Here is a 19075-nt window from a genome sequence, read left to right on the forward strand (position 1 = left end):
ATAGAGTCATAAATAAATCTCTTGACATATTTGTTTGTTCTTTTTTCAGTAGTGTGGCATTTATGCAAATAAAAAAACGTAAAACGAGAATTTTGGTCAGATTTCACTTCAGACAGTATACCTGAACATCTGGTTTCAACAGTAAATAAATAAAAATAGGAGTCTTACTGTAGTAGCAGAGTATTAAAACAATTCTGACAAAATCTTTTGAGGTAGTTTACAAGGTATTGGAAAAAAATACAATAAATAACTTTAAAAATCCTTTAATTTGGTCACGAACTCTAAAAATTGGGAAGCAGTGGCGTAAATTGCTACAACAAATAAAAGTTATTTTTGTTTGGATGTGGCGCTTTAGGAATAAAGTTGTCAGGGAGTTTCCTGGTTGCCGCATATTGTTTTCCTCCGCTGCCATCTAGAGGTAATGATTGCGAAATGCATCCATCTAAATACTTGGACTTAAATATTTTTGCCTGTTTATTTAATACATTTTAAAAAAACGTAATATTTTTACAAATGAAACATAAAAGAAAGTTAGATTATTTAAAAAGTATATATCTTTTAAATCATTAGCTTTTTTCGGAGAATTGAAATGACGTCACCGGAAACCGGAAAAGAATGAATTAAACGGGGTTGACATGTAAAGTGTTGCACCTCTGAGCGGCTGGTGCGAGGTCACAGTAAGTTCTGTCTTTGGTTGTTTATTGATATTTCATCTGAGAAAACAACTCTATCACAGTTTCTGTTAACTTATTAACGCACATGCTAACATTGAGCTTTAACCGTTAGTCAAATGTGAGGTGCATAAGCAGCCGTTAACAAACCTAAAACAACTGTTTTTGGAAACTTAGGCGGTGTTTGGTAATATCGCCCAGAAAATGTGATCGTTACCATTTTTTGGTGAGACTTTCAGGTGGTGGTTCATGTCCCATTTTCTTCCAGACAATGAGACGGTTAGGTGTTCGTCTCCTCCGCCACTTCTACCGTCCTCCGCTCACTGGTCATAGGCTTCGCCATCAGGGGCGATTCTTAACAGGTTACCTCCCGGGTCACAGCAGCATTATTCCGGGTTCCAGCTGCCACATCCTCAGGAGTGTGAGCACCACTGCTGTCAGCCAGCACATCCAGGACCTGAGTGGGCCCGAACAGAGACTGTTGGATAAACTGTATGATGGACTAATCTCTGGACAGAGGGCCTCCCTGGCGGAGTCCATCACGCTGGTGGAGACCCAGCATCCCAGGAAGAAGGAGCTGGCTCAGGTGTTGCTGCAGAAGGTGCTGGTCTTCAGGAGGGAGCAGGAGAGCAGAAATGGAGGAAAACCAGTGGCCTTTAGAGTAGGTGTGTGGTACAGAGACAGCAATGATGCTTTTCCATGCCAACACATAAATAAGAAATAATGTCCTTAACGTCAACAAAAATGAAGGAAGTTTATTCCTATTCCAAGAAGTTTAATACGATGGTGTATTAGGGCCATAAAAAAGGAGTAAATTTCAATTTGAAAAAAAATTGCACATTCTGCAGATTTTTCATTTAACCCCTTAATCTTATTTTTGTTCAATATTAAAAAGCCAAATAAACAAATAATTAAATTGTTTTATTTAAATAAGACAAAAACATTTTGTTGCCTATAAATACTTTTATAGGCAACAATAAAACATTTAAAGGCAACATTCAGCATTCACCAAAGAAATGTTGGTGAATGCTTCACCAACATTTCTTTGGTGAATGCTGGAAAAAGGGTGGATCTGCAGATAAAATCTTTTAATATCAACTTTTGGAAATCTCAGTCCTGCTTAATTAAACAGCAAAAATTAAGTAAGAAATCATTCAATTTCTTACAGAATTTGAATGAAGTTATTAAAAATTGACACTTGAGTTCTGTGTACAATACATTTACAGACTAAGAAGATTTTTTTATTTATTTTAAATGCAAAAATACTCAAATTTTACTCTGAATATATTGGTAATAGCCTTTAAGAGTCTCTATGCTCCAGTTAACGATTAATCAATTACTAAATTAGTTGACAATTATTTCAATAATTGATGAATCATGATTAATCTTTTTTTTACCCAGGGTTATTATGTTAGAATTTCTGCATTTTAGCCAAAAATAAAAATTTTAAATGCAGAAGCATTATGTTTAGAATAAAATAAAGCATAAGGTATGTTTTATGTAACTTGCTTTCTCCATCAGGCTGAAAAACGTTCTGATCTATACCACAGCTTTCCTATAATGTTTATTAATTCTCTACTTGTTTATTGTTTAGGTTTATCTGGCCCTCCTGGAGCTGGGAAGTCGTCATTCATTGAGGTGGTGGGGAAAATGTTAACTGGACAGGGACATAAAGTGGCGGTGTTGGCTGTTGACCCGTCCTCCTGCACTACAGGAGGTGACAGAAGTTAAAATATGGTCCTTCAAAATAAAATTCAAGCTCTAACTAACTGGGTTCTGGTTGCAGGGTCTTTGCTAGGGGATAAAACTCGTATGACTGAGCTTTCTAGAGACATGAACGCTTTCATCAGGCCGTCGCCGGCGTCAGGGACGCTCGGCGGCGTCACCCGGACAACCAACGAGGCCATCGTTCTTTGTGAGGGAGCAGGATATGACATCGTTCTAGTGGAGACTGTTGGTAAGGCAATCTGTAGTAAAGCGGCATAAGAAACTGAAGCATAATTGTTGTAATTTGATTTAGTGCTGAAACGATTAATCGATTATTCAAATAATCGTCAACTAATGTAGAAATCATTTAATCGTTAACTGAAGTATACTCATTTGCTGAATAAATAACACACTCATAATATTTTAGCCAAAACTGTATAAAAAATATTTACATTAGTCTGTGAATATGTTTTATTCAAAACACCTCAAGTGACAGTTTTAGCTTCACCCAGTTCAAATTCACTAAAGGAATGCTAAATATTTATTTTATTATAAGAAACCAATTAAATGTTGTTTTTCATCTTTTTAATGTTTTTTATTTTTACTAAAATTGGGGATTATTTATTGTTGATGTTGAACACTATTACAATTTAATCCAGATATCCGCACATCCCTAAATTCATTTATCTAGAATTAAGCCCTTAAAATGTCTTAAATTTATTTAAAAAGTAAGTTGACCTTTAATCACAAGTCTTAGATTTTGTCTTCACACTACTATTTAATCTCGTATTTTCAATGTATTTTATTTTTCGCGGTTCTTTTCTGTCAGACACTCAGACGTCTTCATTGTGTTATGTGACTCGGGACCATTTAAGCTACCGCTAACTAGCTAGCTAGATTTTTTTGTGTGTGTCTGTCATGGGTAAGTGCAAATTTATTTTTGCCTGAACAAAGTTCTTACATTTCTGTGCAGATATAGGTCTTAAATTTCATAATAATGGTCTTAAAAAGGATTAAATTTGATTTGGTGAAATCTGTAGAAATGTTTTTCATCATTTCTGATATGATATAGGTAGGTTATTAGCCTGAAAAGAGTTTTCTTATCAGATTAAAGAACACCTGATAAAAAGGATACTCCAGCAGATGGGTGACTTAATTGTTCAAACAAAAACTAATAATTTTGTGTTATACTGATTTGGTGAAAGTTTTTTTGGTTCTTCTTGTGCTGCAGAACAAAGCTAGGAGTGACAGTCACAGGAAGTACTTGTAACTGTTAATACACACTTTTCGATCTTTAGTGATACTCGGACAGTTTGGTCACCAGGCCCCTGATTTGCATATCAAGGGTAAAATTTATTCACTGAGAGGAATCTCAAGTTTGTTCGACTTCATGAATATTCATCTATGATTCACCCAAACAATTCCTCAGAAGAACTTTTTTCCTTATCCACTTCTTCATTTGCTGTTAAGACAGTCAAAGTTGAGTTTACAATACAAATAAATACAAATTTTTCTCTGTAGGAGGTGTTTTTATGTCGTTTTGGTACGACCTTCTGGCTTTTTTTAGTGAAAGTTAACGTTCTGGTCTTGCATTACTGACTGAAACATTTTTTGCTGTTTCAGGTGTTGGCCAGTCTGAGTTTGCAGTGGCAGACATGGTTGACATGTTTGTGCTTCTGATCCCACCAGCAGGTGGCGATGAACTCCAGGTCGGTGAGGAGCAACACACTGAAACAACAGAACATTATTTATCTGTTTATAAAAGAGGTTTTTGGTTGTTATCGTGTTTTCCTAATAATTATCGACCGCCACAGGTTCAGAAGTTGCTTTTACAGTTCTTACAGATTTTATGTCACTGGATTTCATCCATGACTTTAATTTCATGGTATTCTGGTAATTTAAACATAGAATGTCTCTTGTTTTAGGTCAGTTGTAATTAACCAAGTTATTTCTATTTACTAAATGCCACAATAATGAGAGAAAAAAATATGTCGGCATGTATCTACATTTAACTAAACACAGCAATAACTTCACCAGTAGAAGGGTAAAATTTTCCCAGTGGTTTAGCCTGATGTATCAGCTTATAATGATAATCTGATAGATTTGGAGACATTTTGCCAAATCAAGATGTGAGATGTTGACTTATCCTACCTTGAATGCTTAAAAGGTGCAACAACTAAGTATTTAAGGTTGTTTACATTTAATCAAACAGCATCTAGAAGATTTTGATCATTTATTTTCTTACTGTTGAATTATTATGGAAAAAATGGGATTTATTCTTTTTTTTTTTTCCATTTGCACCAAACTTGTTAAAATTAGAATGCATGTGCATTTTTTCCTCATGTAGAGTTAACATTTTTTGTCAAAACATATGAGTTGATGATGTCTTATTTGCGGAAGTCTAGGTTTGTTTTGCTGACAAAAACTATATGCTAATCAGTTTATTAATTAGGATAATTAGTGGCTTCATTAGGCCAGCTCATTATGATTCATATTGTTGTGATTGAGGTTAGACAGGAAGGTGAGATGACATTCGTTTTGATTATAGTAGAGGTTTTTTCATTAGAAATGTGATGCAGACTTAAAATCAGATTGAAGAATTTATTAACACTGAAACAATGTTAGAAAAAAAAGTTAAAATATGTTTCTAATTACATAATTTTAATGCAGTTTGGTGTAATTGCCCACCACTCCACTGAAACAACTGTATGCTTTTTTTTATAGAGAACATTAAATGTTTGTTGGGAAATATTTACTATTTTTTGATCTTGAGAAGGTGTTTCACACTGCCAGAGATTACGTTCTTCTGATTATACTTATTAAAATCTTTCTATGAATGTTATATTGTTGCTTAAGTCCTACTTATCAAACAAAACTCAATGCATCACTGTAGAGTGTGTCAGACCCTCCCACCTCATATATAATTAGACATATTACATGTTCCCACAGGGCTCTATCCTGGGCCCTTTTATTATTATTCTTCAGACATACATGTTCCCACAGGGCTCCATCCTGGGCCCTTTTATTATTATTCTTCACAGGTAAAAATATGTAGACTGCTGCTTTGACAAAGATGCAAGATTGACTAAATTATATTTGTCAATTATTTACTATAAAAAATAGCATTATGATCACTAAGCAATCTGTATAGTGAGAGGATCCTTAATGTTTCTAGAGGGGGAGGAGCTGGAACTAGTTACCATTTTAAATAAATCTCTATAATTCTGCACTCCTGTCTCATGTTTAAACAACACATACAAAAAGATAATTCAAACAATTTAACCTGCAAGATTTTAAACTGATTAGGCCTCTTGTTTTAACAGAAGCTGATAAATTTCACCTCAACTGCATGATTTTATCACATTGAATACTGTTTCCCCAACACTGTCATTTGCTTGTGTCATTGCATTAAAACCTATTAAGTAGCTTTTACAAAAAAGCTATAAAAGTGTTTGATTGGAGGCCACAATCATATATTTGCCTAAGCGACCCCAGAAGGATTTTCTTATAAAGCATCATGGTATAAATAGAAGCAGGTCGACCTGCAGGGGAGGCTGTTCAATTCAGAAAATCCTTGTTTTCACTGAAGGTTTTTATCCATTAAAGGAGCTGGAATACATTGTCTGTCACCATTAGCAATAGCTTCAGCCATTTGTCCGTAAAGCGGCAACGACAGGTCAGTAATCAGTCCTGTGATCATCGAACCTCAGGCACCTTTCAGGAACTCCCTGTTTCCATTCATATTTTATGGCAGATATTGTCTTGTATACACTTTAAAACATAGTAGTACTTTATTATAGTTATCTTAAAACAGGTTTAACCCAACATTCTTGTATATTTTGTTCTTGGTTTTTGATTAGCTTTCTATCTGAAAAAATAGAAGAATAGAAATATTCTTGCCTCATGCTGGAAAAATTGAAGTGTAACAGCAGCATTGATAAATGTAGGTTCACACAATAATCCAAAGGTGTTGAAAATATATAAAAAAAAACAAGATTATAGTGCAAAAGTAGAGAAATACTGTGTGAAATGGAGTAGGATAACTTTTTATGTACTTAATGTGCATTAAAGACAAAACTATTAACAACAAATGAAAAGTGAATAGTACAGAAAAAATGCAATACCAGTGGAAATGTTTAAAATGAGTAAAACTGCAAATACTACCATCTGTGTAAACAGTTATTGTTTGGAGGAAGGATAAGATAATGCTCCTTTGTGTACTTAGGATGCAGCAATCGGTAGGAAATGAAATTAGCGTTATGCTAACTGTTGCATTTATGGCATTACTGTACATTCATTAATATGCACTATCCTGTTTAAATAAAATATATTTAACTTCATCTGTAAGAAAAGTGAATATAGTCTGTGTAAGATCATATAAAGTTAAATGTTTGACCTAAGAAGAAGAAATGTTGAGAGGAAATTGACTTTTTCATCATGTAAACAAAACTTATTTTATCCAGTACTCTATTTAAAGCTAACGTTCTTAACATTGAATTTATATTGCTTCGAACCTGCTGTGTTGGTAATAATTTGAAACAACAAAGAGTTTGAACTCAGATGAAATCATGTGGCATAACTTTACTGTCAGTTAATAAAAGCCAAGAAAACATTGATAGGACGCAGCACTAATTGTAACTACAAAGATAAAATTTCAACAGAAATGGCATACAAGTTTTAATTATTATAAAATATAAGTGTTAAATAAAAAAACTTTGGAGTAACATTGAAAACTTATTCTTAATTTCCATGCCTATATTCTGCAAAAGTCCTTTTTGTTAGAGTAACAATTAATTATATTAACTTAAACGATCCTGAAAACCATTCTTCTTTCAGTCTGTGCACAGATCTGTCAGAGTTTACTTCTTAATGACCTCCTTTATTCAAATATTTTTCTGTCCAGGGCATCAAGAGGGGCATTATTGAGAGAGCCGACATGGTGGTGGTGACAAAGTCAGATGGAGATCTGGTGGTGCCAGCCAGACGGATCCAGACTGAATACACCAGCGCCCTGAAACTGCTGAGGAGACAAACCAAATCCTGGAACGCCAAGGTGAGTCTGTGTGAGGAGACGATGGCTGCATGCATGTTAGCCGACACAGGAGGGCGGAGGAAAGGTTTGACAATAACGAAGACGTAATAATAGTATTTTTCATGCTCCATCTCAGCCTTGACCTTGTTCCTTTCTTACTCAAATCTTTCATTTTCAAACAAAAGCTTCATCGCTTCCATCACCATCAATTTTAGCGTTTTTCCAGACCTTTTCCCTTCAGCGAGTCTGTTAGCATCAGTGGAGTCTGCTGTCTTCTCTCCTTTTTAACTCACTTCTCTACATTCAGTGTTGCTTTGCATGACACAACAAACATCTCAAATGTTTTCATATCCTTCAACTTTTACACATTGTGTCTCATTACAACCCTAAAGTTTTTTGTGATAGATCAATGTAATATTGTAAATAACACTTTTAGAGCTGCAAATATTACAACACCTTTTAAAAAAAGAAACTATTTTTATTTTTAAAGAACTCCATTTACTTCAATTTTTTAATTTTTAAAATAAAGGAAAGCATAAAACTTGCCGAAAAGAAGATGGATAAGTTTCTTTCTGAAATTTATAGAAAAAAAAAATGTACATAGCAGATAGAAATAAATATTAGAATAACAAAGACTGTGTAAAAACAAACACTTTAACAAGCTGTAGGTTTTTTTTCTCTCTGGTGCATTTTTGGTTAAAACAAATCTGTTCATTCAGCAAAGTTATTCACTACGGAAGAGGATTCGGGCCACCAAAAAAAAAAAAAGAATTTTTTCGGTGGCCCTAATTCTCTTCTGTGTATTCACTCTGGGTAGAGTATCAAGAAATTTTTCTCAGGTAAGTGTAGCGATACTTTACATTACTCAAGTAAAAGTAAAAAGTATGGTAAAGTTAAAACTTTCTGTACCATATTCCTTCGTTTCAAATGTTCCTTTGAAATGAAGAAACATTTCAAAAAGTTACTCAGGTAACATTTTTTTGCCACTATGTGCTACTCTGCCTATTTTTCACATAAAACCACAACTAAATATGAAGACTTGTGTGCTTATCATGTAAAATAATCTAAAACAATCAAATTAGTCTGGATAGTTCTTCATGCCGATGTGTGGAAGGAGGATCAGACTATTTTTTTGTCAGATGAGTTAGGGTTTTAATCCTCGCCTGTGACCCGGACCCACCCCTCACAAATCCCCTCCTCAGGTGGTCCGTGCCTCCGCCCACACCTTTGAGGGTATCCCAGAAGTCTGGGCCAAGATGGAGGCGTACAGGGCAGCCATGTTGAGCAGCGGTGAGCTGCAGGGCCGGCGGCGGGCCCAGCAGAAGGTCTGGATGTGGAGTCTGATCCAGGAGAACGTCCTCTGGCATTTCCAGAACCACCCGGCCGTCAGAGGGACTCTGCCCCGCTTGGAGCAGAAGGTCACCAGGGGAGAAATCTCTCCAGGCCTGGCTGCTGACCTGCTTCTCAAAGCTTTCTCAGAGTCATCGTGACATGACGGCCAACAGAACGTTTGAGTTGAGCAAATCCATCGTCACCATCGTCGCTGCGCCCCCTCTGGTCAAGGAAGGCAGGACGACGTGAACTGCTGTGACTCTTTGATTTGCACAAAAAGTGTTTGTGTTTTTAGCCTTTCTGAGAAACAACCAAATTCTGATTAATTTTTACTCTTAAGTATGATGGAGTATGAAGGTCACCTTAAGAAAAATGTATTAATAAAATTACGAGAATTAAGTTGTGCGAAAATAATCATAACTTTAAAAGATTAAAGTCATAGTACTCTGAGAATACTCATAAGAGAAGAAAGACGTACAACTAGAATTAAGTTGGAATATTTTCAGAATAAACTCAAAATAATAGGAAAATAAGTTGTGTTACGAGAATAGTCATATTACAACTTTAAGGTAATGTGTCATTCTTGAAATATTGAAATATTCTGACTTTATTCTCATATTAATACAACTTCAAGCTTGTGTTATTTTGACTTTATTCCCTTATGACTTCTTGTAATATGACTTTATTCTTGTGATTTAATTTATTTTTTTCTTAGTGTGGCCCTAATACTTCGTCATACGTAAGAGGTGGTGGGTGAGGTGTATCGCTACATCTCCATGGCAATAAGAGCAATAAGTAACTAAATAATGAATCTGATAAAGTTTTAAAGTCAACGCTGGTCCAGTTTTCACTACAACATTAAAGATTCTCAGTCTTTAGGAAAAAAGTCCAGATTTTGAGGCTTTTCTGCTCCCACCCCTTTTCTATTCACTTTTACAAATTGGGTTATTTACAACTTTACAGCTTTAAATTGAACACAAAGAAAATCTTCAAACATTAAGCTAAACAAAAAGAGGCTTCGTATATAAATAATTATGACCCTGTTGGAGCTGCTATGGACATTGTTTTATTGTGGAAGTCTTTTGCAGATGTTTTAACCTGATTAAAACGGTTACATAAAAGACAAATGTGAATCTTAAATCACTTATTTAAGTGAATGTAATAGAAATTGTCAAAGCTTTTCATCTGTTGTTTGCATTTGAAAAATGGGGGATGATCAAAGTTACCTGCAAGCATTTTACTCCTGGGATTTGGCTTTTCCTCTTCTGCCTGGGGCCAAAAATACCGAGGTGAGATTCTCTACAAAAGTCTACGGCGGACTGATCCTGCCAAAACTGACAATAAATATCGAAATAAATGAACGGATTCATAAAGTAACTCATGTAGGAAGTATTAGATCTGAAAAATGAACAAAAATAACTGACTTATTTGATTATACAATGACAAATTATTTCATTTTCAACAGTATTATTTTAATGTTGCTATTTCTTTTCTTACTTTTTCTGGCCGTTTTATTTATTTACTTATATTTACATTTTATTTTATTTGCAGTCGCATCTTATTTTGCTGTAGATCGAAGTCTTATCTCATTAGATAACTTTTTTTGGAGAAAAAGATGGACCCAGAAATGTAACGATGGGGTACTTCACTACAGCTTTAGACTTAATTTTGAGTTTAACCTGAATAAATAGGGCGATGTAAACTGTATAAAAACAGAAAATGTGTGTTTTAGACTGAATGATTTAATCGCCTTGTTAATACTTGTTTTCTTGGTTTAGTTTGAAGAATAAAGAAGATAAATCATATTAATCACAGACATAAATGTATTTATACGACAACAAAGTATTGATCAGAGGACTCTGCCCCAGTATATTATGCTTAAATACACCAATAGCTTTACAAACTTGGTGAAACGGGTAAAAACAACACAACTTTAATTTGTTCAGTCAGTCCAATGTAAAGTAATATGAAACAGAAAAACAATAAACTGACAAACCTTCTCTCAAATACTTCAGAAAGTATAAATTAGGAATTCTGAATATAATGTGAAATAAATAAAGGATGAGTACAGAATTTACTAGATCTGCTAATCCAGAATTTTTGTCAGTATCAGGACTGATGCAGATATTAATTTTAATATCTAGTTTAGGCCTTTTTTTTCCTGAATTAAACAAAGCTGTGCGCGAATACTCAATTTATCAACACCTGGTTCTGTATGTGAAATTCTTGAAAATTTCCCCCCACTAGAGGTCTCCCAAACACCACCCAGCTCTGGGCTCATTACCCTAATGACGGGGCACACACCTCCCAAACCGCCCTCCCCTCCCCAACGCCTCCTGTCCTCCATCCATTCCTCACTGAGGTTGCGCAGGGTGCCAGGTCACTCGGGGGTGAAGACATCAACAGCTGCCACTCTCCTGGAGGACAGGCTGTACTGTAGTCCCTGCTCCCCTCCTCCTCCAAGAAAAAAATAAAGAGTGATTCCTTGAACAGCACAAAGTAAAAGAAGGCAGCTTTTAGCCTGTCTTTGTGTATTTTAGGGGGGAATTATTGGGTTCGTTCGGTTATCTGTGCCCGTCCTTGCCAGGCTGCTGGACAGACTCCCAGGTCGCTGCTCGTTTGCTCCCGTCTGCGTACGAGAGGAAGAATGCCCCCTGAATGCAGATGGATTCATTAGGTCTGAGTAACTCCCTTCTCCTCCATCATGCTGACACAAACGCATACACACTGTGACTGCTCTGGCTTTGCAACAGGGTACAGTGAGTTCTGCAGCTCTGTCTCTCTCTCTCTCTCTCTCACACACACACACACACACACACACACAGGTATACACACGGTTGTCTCCAGTGTAAACAACACCATGCGGTTTCGCTAAGAAAGATTTAATCAACTGCTGCCGGCTCGTGTTCGGCCATTTTAGCCTAAACACAGAATCGCTGCACATGTGTTTAGCATTTTGCTGGATCTCTTGAATGTAAGCAGAGGGATAGAGACTGCCTCTTTGATGAGGTTTCTCATGTTTAATGGACAGGATTAGAAAGACGGTGTCAGCAGTCTGTAGGACAAATCTAAACAGAGCCTTCGTGCTGTTTTCATTCTAGGAACTCTGCTCCCCTCACAAAGCCTCAAAGTCTGGAGAGAAACCCCTGAAAATGTCAGAGCTGGCATGTTGTAGCCTGGAAACACATCTGTATTTGTCTTCCTGCTGGTTGTATCAGTGTTGGAGTTTAGTTGTTTTCTGCTCAGATCAGAGCGTAAGGAGAAGCCTGACACTGAGGGAAATGTCAGAGCAGCACTGGTTGATTTGGGAGGGGGGGCAGTGACAAACTGGCCATGGACTGCTGAGCTACACAGCTTCAGCCGTCCCTGCTGCTTTGCTGGTTGCACACCTCACACCTGAGCACCGTCCGTTCCCTCCTTACACACACCCACACACACACACACACGCACTCAGCTGTCCAGCCAGATAAGCTGCCTGGCTTTTTACTAGGACTGGGAATCTAATCAGACTAATTCTGACTTTAGTCTTCTGAGATTGTCGGACTTCTGAGACAAAAGTTGGAATTCTGAGGAAAAAGGTCCGGATTTTGAGAAATCTGGAATTATGAGGAAAAAAACATCAGAATTCAGAGTCGGCACTCTGAGAATCAGAATGATGAGAAAAGGTCAAAATTATTAGAAGAGGTCAGAATATTGTGAAAAAAAATTGAATTCTGAGAAAAGTCGGAATTATGAGGGAAAAAATGTCAAAATTATGAGGAAAAACTCAGAATTCTGAGTTTAAAATCAGAATACAGGGAAAAGTTGTAATTCTGAGAATAAAATTCAGATATTTTTATTCATTTATTTTTTTCAGTGATCCTTTTCCGGATGTCTGGCTCCAAACTTTGGTTGGGAATCGTTTACCATCTCATGATTCTATTCTGACCTTTTTGGGGCCCACTGTTTGATTCAAAATTGGTCTTTGAGTCAAGACCAGAAATTAGAAATTACCCAAAAATTGGGAATCAGAGCAAACAGCAATCAACCAATCAATCAATCATCAGCGCAGAGGCAGTTCAAAGTGCTTTCCTATCTTAGGACAGAAATGTTGGATTAGGACTCTCCTTAATGGTGTCGGTGAGCTACAGCTCGGCTCCCCAGCACATGTAGCGCCTGGCTCATTATGCGGCTGTGATGGGTCACGCTGCTGCCTCTTCATAAGAAGACCCTCATGGCGACACGTCTTATTATATCAACCGCAGAGATGGATGTTAATACCAGGCTTCAGTGTGCGCGCTGCGTGCTCTCTAGCCTGTAGAGTGCGGAGCCGCAGTTGGTATTCAAAGTGCATCTCGTTGCGCGGAGCTAATTCTATTTAACCCGGTGAAGTCTGCTGGATGGTTCAGTGAGAATGCCCCAGGGGAGTCCAGTATGTACCTCTGCTTTATTACACACCTGAGGAGGCCCACTCTCCCACACATGTACACTCCGCTGTTTGCTGTGTGTAATTTACTGGGTCGCCTGTGGGCAAGGCCTTCATCTGCAGGAAGGCGCGAATGAAGCCTTGGCGCCAGTAATTGGACTTTAGAACAGATTGGGGAACTTGATTGACCCCCGGTAATGGATTTGAGTGAATAATTATTTGTAGTTATGGTTGGAAGATGATATCAGGGAGAGAGAGACCAATCCCACCAGTGTGACTCACCCCTGCCGCCAGAGCGGAGCGCTGCCAGCACTCAATTAATGAAATCCAGCTGCTCGGGCTCCCCACGTGTAGGAGCTGATCAAAAAACACACATACAGGGGGTCTGGTCAGAAGAAGGGTTATCTTTATCCAACCTTCCCCTTTTTTCGCAAGACTGTCTGCCTGTGGCTCATCACAATGGTGGTTATAAAATCTCCTCCACTCCAGGTACAGGACATTAACGCTGATAATGTCTCCATTATTTTTTTAACTGCCCGTGGCCCCGCTCGGCGCGGCCCGCGGCAGACATGTTAATGAGACCCCTCAAGATGGCGGGCAGCACCTCCTCAGGACACAAAACGCAATCACTTTTAATCCAGAGCTTTTAATTGCCGGCCAAGTTTCTCAGAGTGAATTTGGACGGTTGGACGTCTGCAGGCGGGCGATGGCACGCCGGCCGCCTTTCAGTGGCGAAACAAACGGGAAGCGATGAAAGGTTTTTTTCTAGTGGGAAATTAAGTGTGTTATTGTTATTTGAGACTGAAATTAAAGATTTTCTTGATTTTATTTTTAGCTGTGAAAGATAACTGCATGCCTTCGTTCCTTGATGGACTCGTTTTACTCATTATTCTCACTGCAGTAAATGTTTTGCTGCTCCTCCCGTTGCCTCTGCATCCAAACAAAACATTTCCATGAAGTCTGGTGGAAAAAGTCTGGAATACCAATTAAAGGTTTTCCAGGCCTGAACAAGATGGAGGGAAATATGTTGATATTTACAGATTTTATTCCTCATCCCATTAATATCCATCCATCCATCCTTCTGTTTGTCCATCCATCCATCATCCATCCATCCATCCTTCTGTTTGTCCATCCATCCATCCATCCATCCATCCTTCCTTCTGTCCATCCATCCATCCTTCTGTTTGTCCATCCATCCATCCCTCCATCCATCTCTTTGTCCATCCATCCATCCATCCATCCATCCACCCATCCATCCATCCATCTGTTTGTCCATCCATCCATCATCCATCCATCCCTCCATCCCTCCATCCCTCCATCCATCCATCCATCCATCCTTCTGTTTGTCCATCCGTCCATCCATCCATCCTTTTTGTCCATCCATTCTCTCGTCCGTCTGTCCATCCAGGAAATGTCTTCTATAAATTTATAAATCCAGTAAAAGTCTGGAGATTTTTCATGAAGGAGTAAAAACCCTGCATGCAGAATCCTCCTGTCATATTCCCTCATCCCTTCCTCCTCCCCTTCCTCCTCCTCCTCGTCGCCGTCCCTGTCTCTCCCTCCATCTGACCCCTCATTGCCCTGTTGCCAGTCTCTATTATTTCTGGCTGCCCAGTGGCCTGGTCAGGCTGCTGCTCCGGGCTCCAGGCAGTCCGTGTTATGACAGGTAACACTGGGCCACACACTCTCTCTGGTAACACGTGGAGGTCAGCCTGTCATACCTGTCCACAGCTCATCCGTGCACACACACATATTCATCTACGCACACACACATGATTCACTGTATGGACAGCTGCCAGGCGCTCTGGCTGTAACCTTACATTCAGCACAGAGCAGTAGAGATGCACTGCTTCCTGGTTCGTTCTTGCATAACGACGTCTTGTTTCTTATAAAGGTCTAACACGATGTTCTTTGGCGCTGAGGACGGCTGTTGTTGGTGTTTAGCACCGATGAGGAGGATTTAGCTGTTAAGTACTGCAGGAGTCCCCTCTCTGCCGCTCACCGAGTTAATGACCGCTCACAGTTGCTGCCCTGAGGGGCCTGCAGGCCGGAGTCAGCCAACACCAGACCCTCACTGCACCATCTGCACACAGCATCAAACCAGGCTAAAATCCTTCAATATGCTTCAATTTAAATGCAGTGTTTTTAAGAATCGGAAATCGCTTGATATTCAAGCTGCACAGTTTTGTAATAAAGTGCAATCTACATGTTTCATTAAAAACTTACATTGTTTACTGTTGAAACAGTATCTGAAGTAGAATCCGACTAAACTTATCTTGTTTTAGGTCGGTTAGAATTATCAAAATTATTTCTATTTGCTAATTGCCAGAAAACATGGTGAGAACATTTTCAACACATCTTTTGTAACTGTTTAGTCATTTAATTTGAACAGGAAGGACATTTAACTAAATTGTTTCAGAAACAGCATTTTCATTACAAATGTAGGCAAAACTATTGATTTCCAGTACAGTCGAAAAACACAATTTCACAATTACATTTTTACCATTAAATTAAAAATATGCATATTAAAATCATATGTAAATAAGTTTGTTCACACAATGTCATTAAAAAACATGGTGCGCCAGCTTTATTTTTGTTTGTCTTTTTGTAGTGTTTTGAAAATATTCTAAAAATTCCAATATAAATAAAGTTAAAAAAAAAAAAAAAAAACATGGTGCGCCATCATCCTCCAACCACTTCCTGTTGTCGAATTTGTCATTTTTTCCACTAATAATGACGTCCAGTTGTTGGTCATGTGACTCGTGATGCAGAAAAAAGTGTTTCCATTACAGTTTAGCAAAATAAACTAATTTCAGTCGTCAAAAAAAACCTTCTCATTCTATCGCCAAAACAAATTTTTTCAAAAATTTGCGTGTTTTCATCAAGCTAGTTTAGTTTACCTTGTTCCTGCTAGAGAATGTATAATACTATGATAAGATATTATTAATAACAGTAATAAATAACATACAATAGTGATTTGTTTTGTATTAATTTGTTTTGTCATAATCTACAAAAAATGGTTTTGGAAAAGTTTGAAAACTGACCTTGAAAATGCTTGAATTTTAGTGTGTACAAATACAGCAGCTTCTGTAATGTTTTATAGTTGGTAACTCTTAGTTTGGGCTCAAAACAAGAAATATTTTAAATGACTGCAAAAACACAATCTTTCTAGTGCAAGTATCTTAGTGCACTTGACATAAGAAAATTAATTTACAAGTGATTTTTAGGAACAACATAGGAGCTTGTTTTAATAAATAACTTCTTTATTGATTTTTTAAAGTACTGGCAGATTTTTTCACTTATGAGAAAATTGTCTCTTCATAAGTGAAATAATCCACCAGTGGAACAAGTACTTTTTAATCAATAAGAAATTATTTATAGAAACAAACTCTGGTAAGCTACTTGTAAGTTAGTTTTGTTGCTCAGACATTTGCTGTAGAAACTAGACAAAAAGTACTTGGTAAGATTTTGCATTTGTTTCCTGAATGGATTCCCATTGTTATCCACTGGCCTGATGTCCTGAAAAGGTCCAAGGCCATTAATGAGAACAATCATCCTCCACCCCAACCCAACAAGCCGTATTCACCCCGGACAAGATGGTGGCGCCCCAGCAGTCCATCAGCGGTGTGTGTTACCGTGGCATGTTCCTGGCTCACGCTGCCCGTCTGATGTGGTGCAGCGGCCCGCGCCGCCAGGCCCGCGAGGTCCAAGGGGCGGCGCGGGTTTGTTACGCCAGGTTGACATTTCAGGGAGCTTTGCCAGGACACCGCAGCACGTTCCGTCCTCCGGAAACAAGCGGTGTAAGAGCAAACGTGTCAACTCGGGCAGATGGGCGGCAGTCGATGCCAACCGCACCGGACTGTAACCCGCTGCTGGCCTGGAAACAGCCGACCAGCGAGCACAACGCTGCACTTCCTGGCACAGAGTGGGAGGCTAAGTGTCTCCAACTTATTTAAACTTTGAAGAGGCAGATAATTTAGCATTTAGGCTGGAGGGGAGAAAACATACCAATTCTTTTGTACAGTTAGAACCACCTTTCTGGTGAGTTCCTTGGTCTTGTTCACTAATGTTCCCTAACAAACCATCAGGGCTTCACAGAACCGCTGTTAGATCTCACACAGGAGAAATCTTCATATAGTTTAGGTGACATTTCATTAAGAGGTAACCGTGTGACAGGGGGTCTGAAGAGATGTGAAAGATGTGCTTTTAGGGTTGGTTATTTTAGTTAGTTATTGTGACGATTAATCAGATTTAATAAAACTTGCACCTTCAACTTTGTACAAAATTAGAAATGCATAAAAAATGCAAATCCTTTCAAAGTAAGAAAGTCAACATTTCTTGACATGCAACAGCGTAGCATACCATTGGTATACACTTGATCATTTGTAGCAAAGGATGCATCTGCAACGTAAAAACATCAACATCATCCATCATGTGAAAAGCTCAACTCTTTCTGCACTGTTTTGAATTCAGTGTAATAATGGAATAGCAAAAGATAATTATATACGTTTTTTCTTTTTACAGAATTTAAACCAGGAGAAGATAAAATTGCCACTTGAGCAGTTTGGGTAGAACATGTTTACAGACAAAGGTATTTTTTTAATCTTAAATGCATTATTGTTGTTGTTTTTTTTTTTTTGGCTTAGTTAGCAATTTGTTCTGTCACCAATTGCCTGAATACTCCAGTTAACGATTACTCGATTGTCAAATTAGTTAATAATTAATCACGATGAATAATTTCAGCCCTATTGGTTTATCACATAAACCTGAGACTGTACATAATATAATGTGGAAAAGAGTTGAGGAGTGTGATTACATTTCCAAAGGGCCGTTTGCGAATTAGCAGTTTTCTAGTTTAGCTTATTTCTCGTTTCTTTACCTGCGGACTCCTTCAGTTGCTGGATGGATCGTTGGGTGGTGCTGCACATCTCAGTTGGCTCTGTTGGGAGACTCATTAATCTTAGCTAATCAAATAAATCAAGTGCACTTTAGAAAAGGGCTGTCAGAGTAATTGTTGTGATAGTCGTTGTCCTGCAGCTCCAGGGAGAGCTCTGTTGAAAAATGTGCCCAGGAACGTACTCTTCGTCCAATCCTAAATGGGAATAAAGGCGAGTGCCAAACCAGAGCCTGAAAGAACACTTGTGAGTGAGATGAAGTTGAAGTTTGCGGCCATGTTTCAGCCACAGATTTGATCATGGCGGGGTGCTGAAACGGGGCCCGCCGCAGTGTAGCCGGACTGTGTTTGTGTTTGATCTTACCCGCGGTTAAATGTGACCAAACCAGCCCTAACGCTCCGCTCTGCAGCTGGGGGACTGCTGTTAAATTATTTTTGCTGAAAAGAAAGGCGCCGCGGCGATAAAACATCAAACCTAATCTTCGGCCCCCGTCCTGCGCGCCTGCACAGAAAGAGCACAGTCTGGTATTTCCCTTTAACAAAATGCTAAACCCTTTCATGGACACCACATTGCTGGGTGAAGGGATGAGACGGAGGAGATAATGGGGATGGAAAGAGCAGCATGTGAAAAGGCTGCGCTGCCCTTGGCTTCCCTCTCAACCAATGAGGGTTAAATGACTATCTGGGCACCTTGGCAACCATTTCTGTCCTTCTTCTTCCTCCTCTAATTCAACTCTGAACGGGCTAAACAGACCTGAGCGTTCCTGACAACAATTACAGAAATCTCTTTGACGATTCTGAACATTAATGTTTAATTTTTACCAGCGTCTTTGAGGGATTTTTGCTTTAAAACATCTTAAGAGGTAGAGTTCTCTGTGTTCCAGCAGATGGTGCCAAACGTTTCCTCCTATACCCTCTTTATCTTTACATCCTTTAAATGCTTAAAAAAGAGATATGATTAAAATTAACAGCAAATATCAACATTATTAGATCATATTTGGCCTTGACGTGTATGACGGGAATGACTGACAACT

At 38.3% G+C, this 19075-nt stretch overlaps 1 protein-coding gene across 2 annotated transcripts in view; it reads left to right on the top strand.

Annotated features, from left to right (window-relative positions):
* Positions 1-10099, top strand: part of mmaa (metabolism of cobalamin associated A) — a 14562-nt gene extending 4463 nt beyond the window's left edge. The window contains exons 1-7 of one of the 2 annotated variants that reach the window (XM_044114667.1): positions 583-677; positions 940-1336; positions 2266-2388; positions 2458-2628; positions 4002-4087; positions 7282-7431; positions 8613-10099. In XM_044114667.1, the coding sequence (XP_043970602.1) occupies positions 943-1336; positions 2266-2388; positions 2458-2628; positions 4002-4087; positions 7282-7431; positions 8613-8900 (1212 nt within the window). In that variant the 5' untranslated portion in view covers positions 583-677; positions 940-942 and the 3' untranslated portion in view covers positions 8901-10099. Of the gene's footprint in view, positions 1-582; positions 678-889; positions 1337-2265; positions 2389-2457; positions 2629-4001; positions 4088-7281; positions 7432-8612 lie in introns of those variants that run through there. The other variant, XM_044114666.1, reaches the window with a different exon arrangement.
* The last annotated feature ends 8976 nt before the right edge of the window (positions 10100-19075 follow it).

The sequence above is a fragment of the Gambusia affinis genome, linkage group LG04, assembly GCF_019740435.1.
Source record: "Gambusia affinis linkage group LG04, SWU_Gaff_1.0, whole genome shotgun sequence".
NCBI classification, from domain to species: domain Eukaryota; kingdom Metazoa; phylum Chordata; class Actinopteri; order Cyprinodontiformes; family Poeciliidae; genus Gambusia; species Gambusia affinis.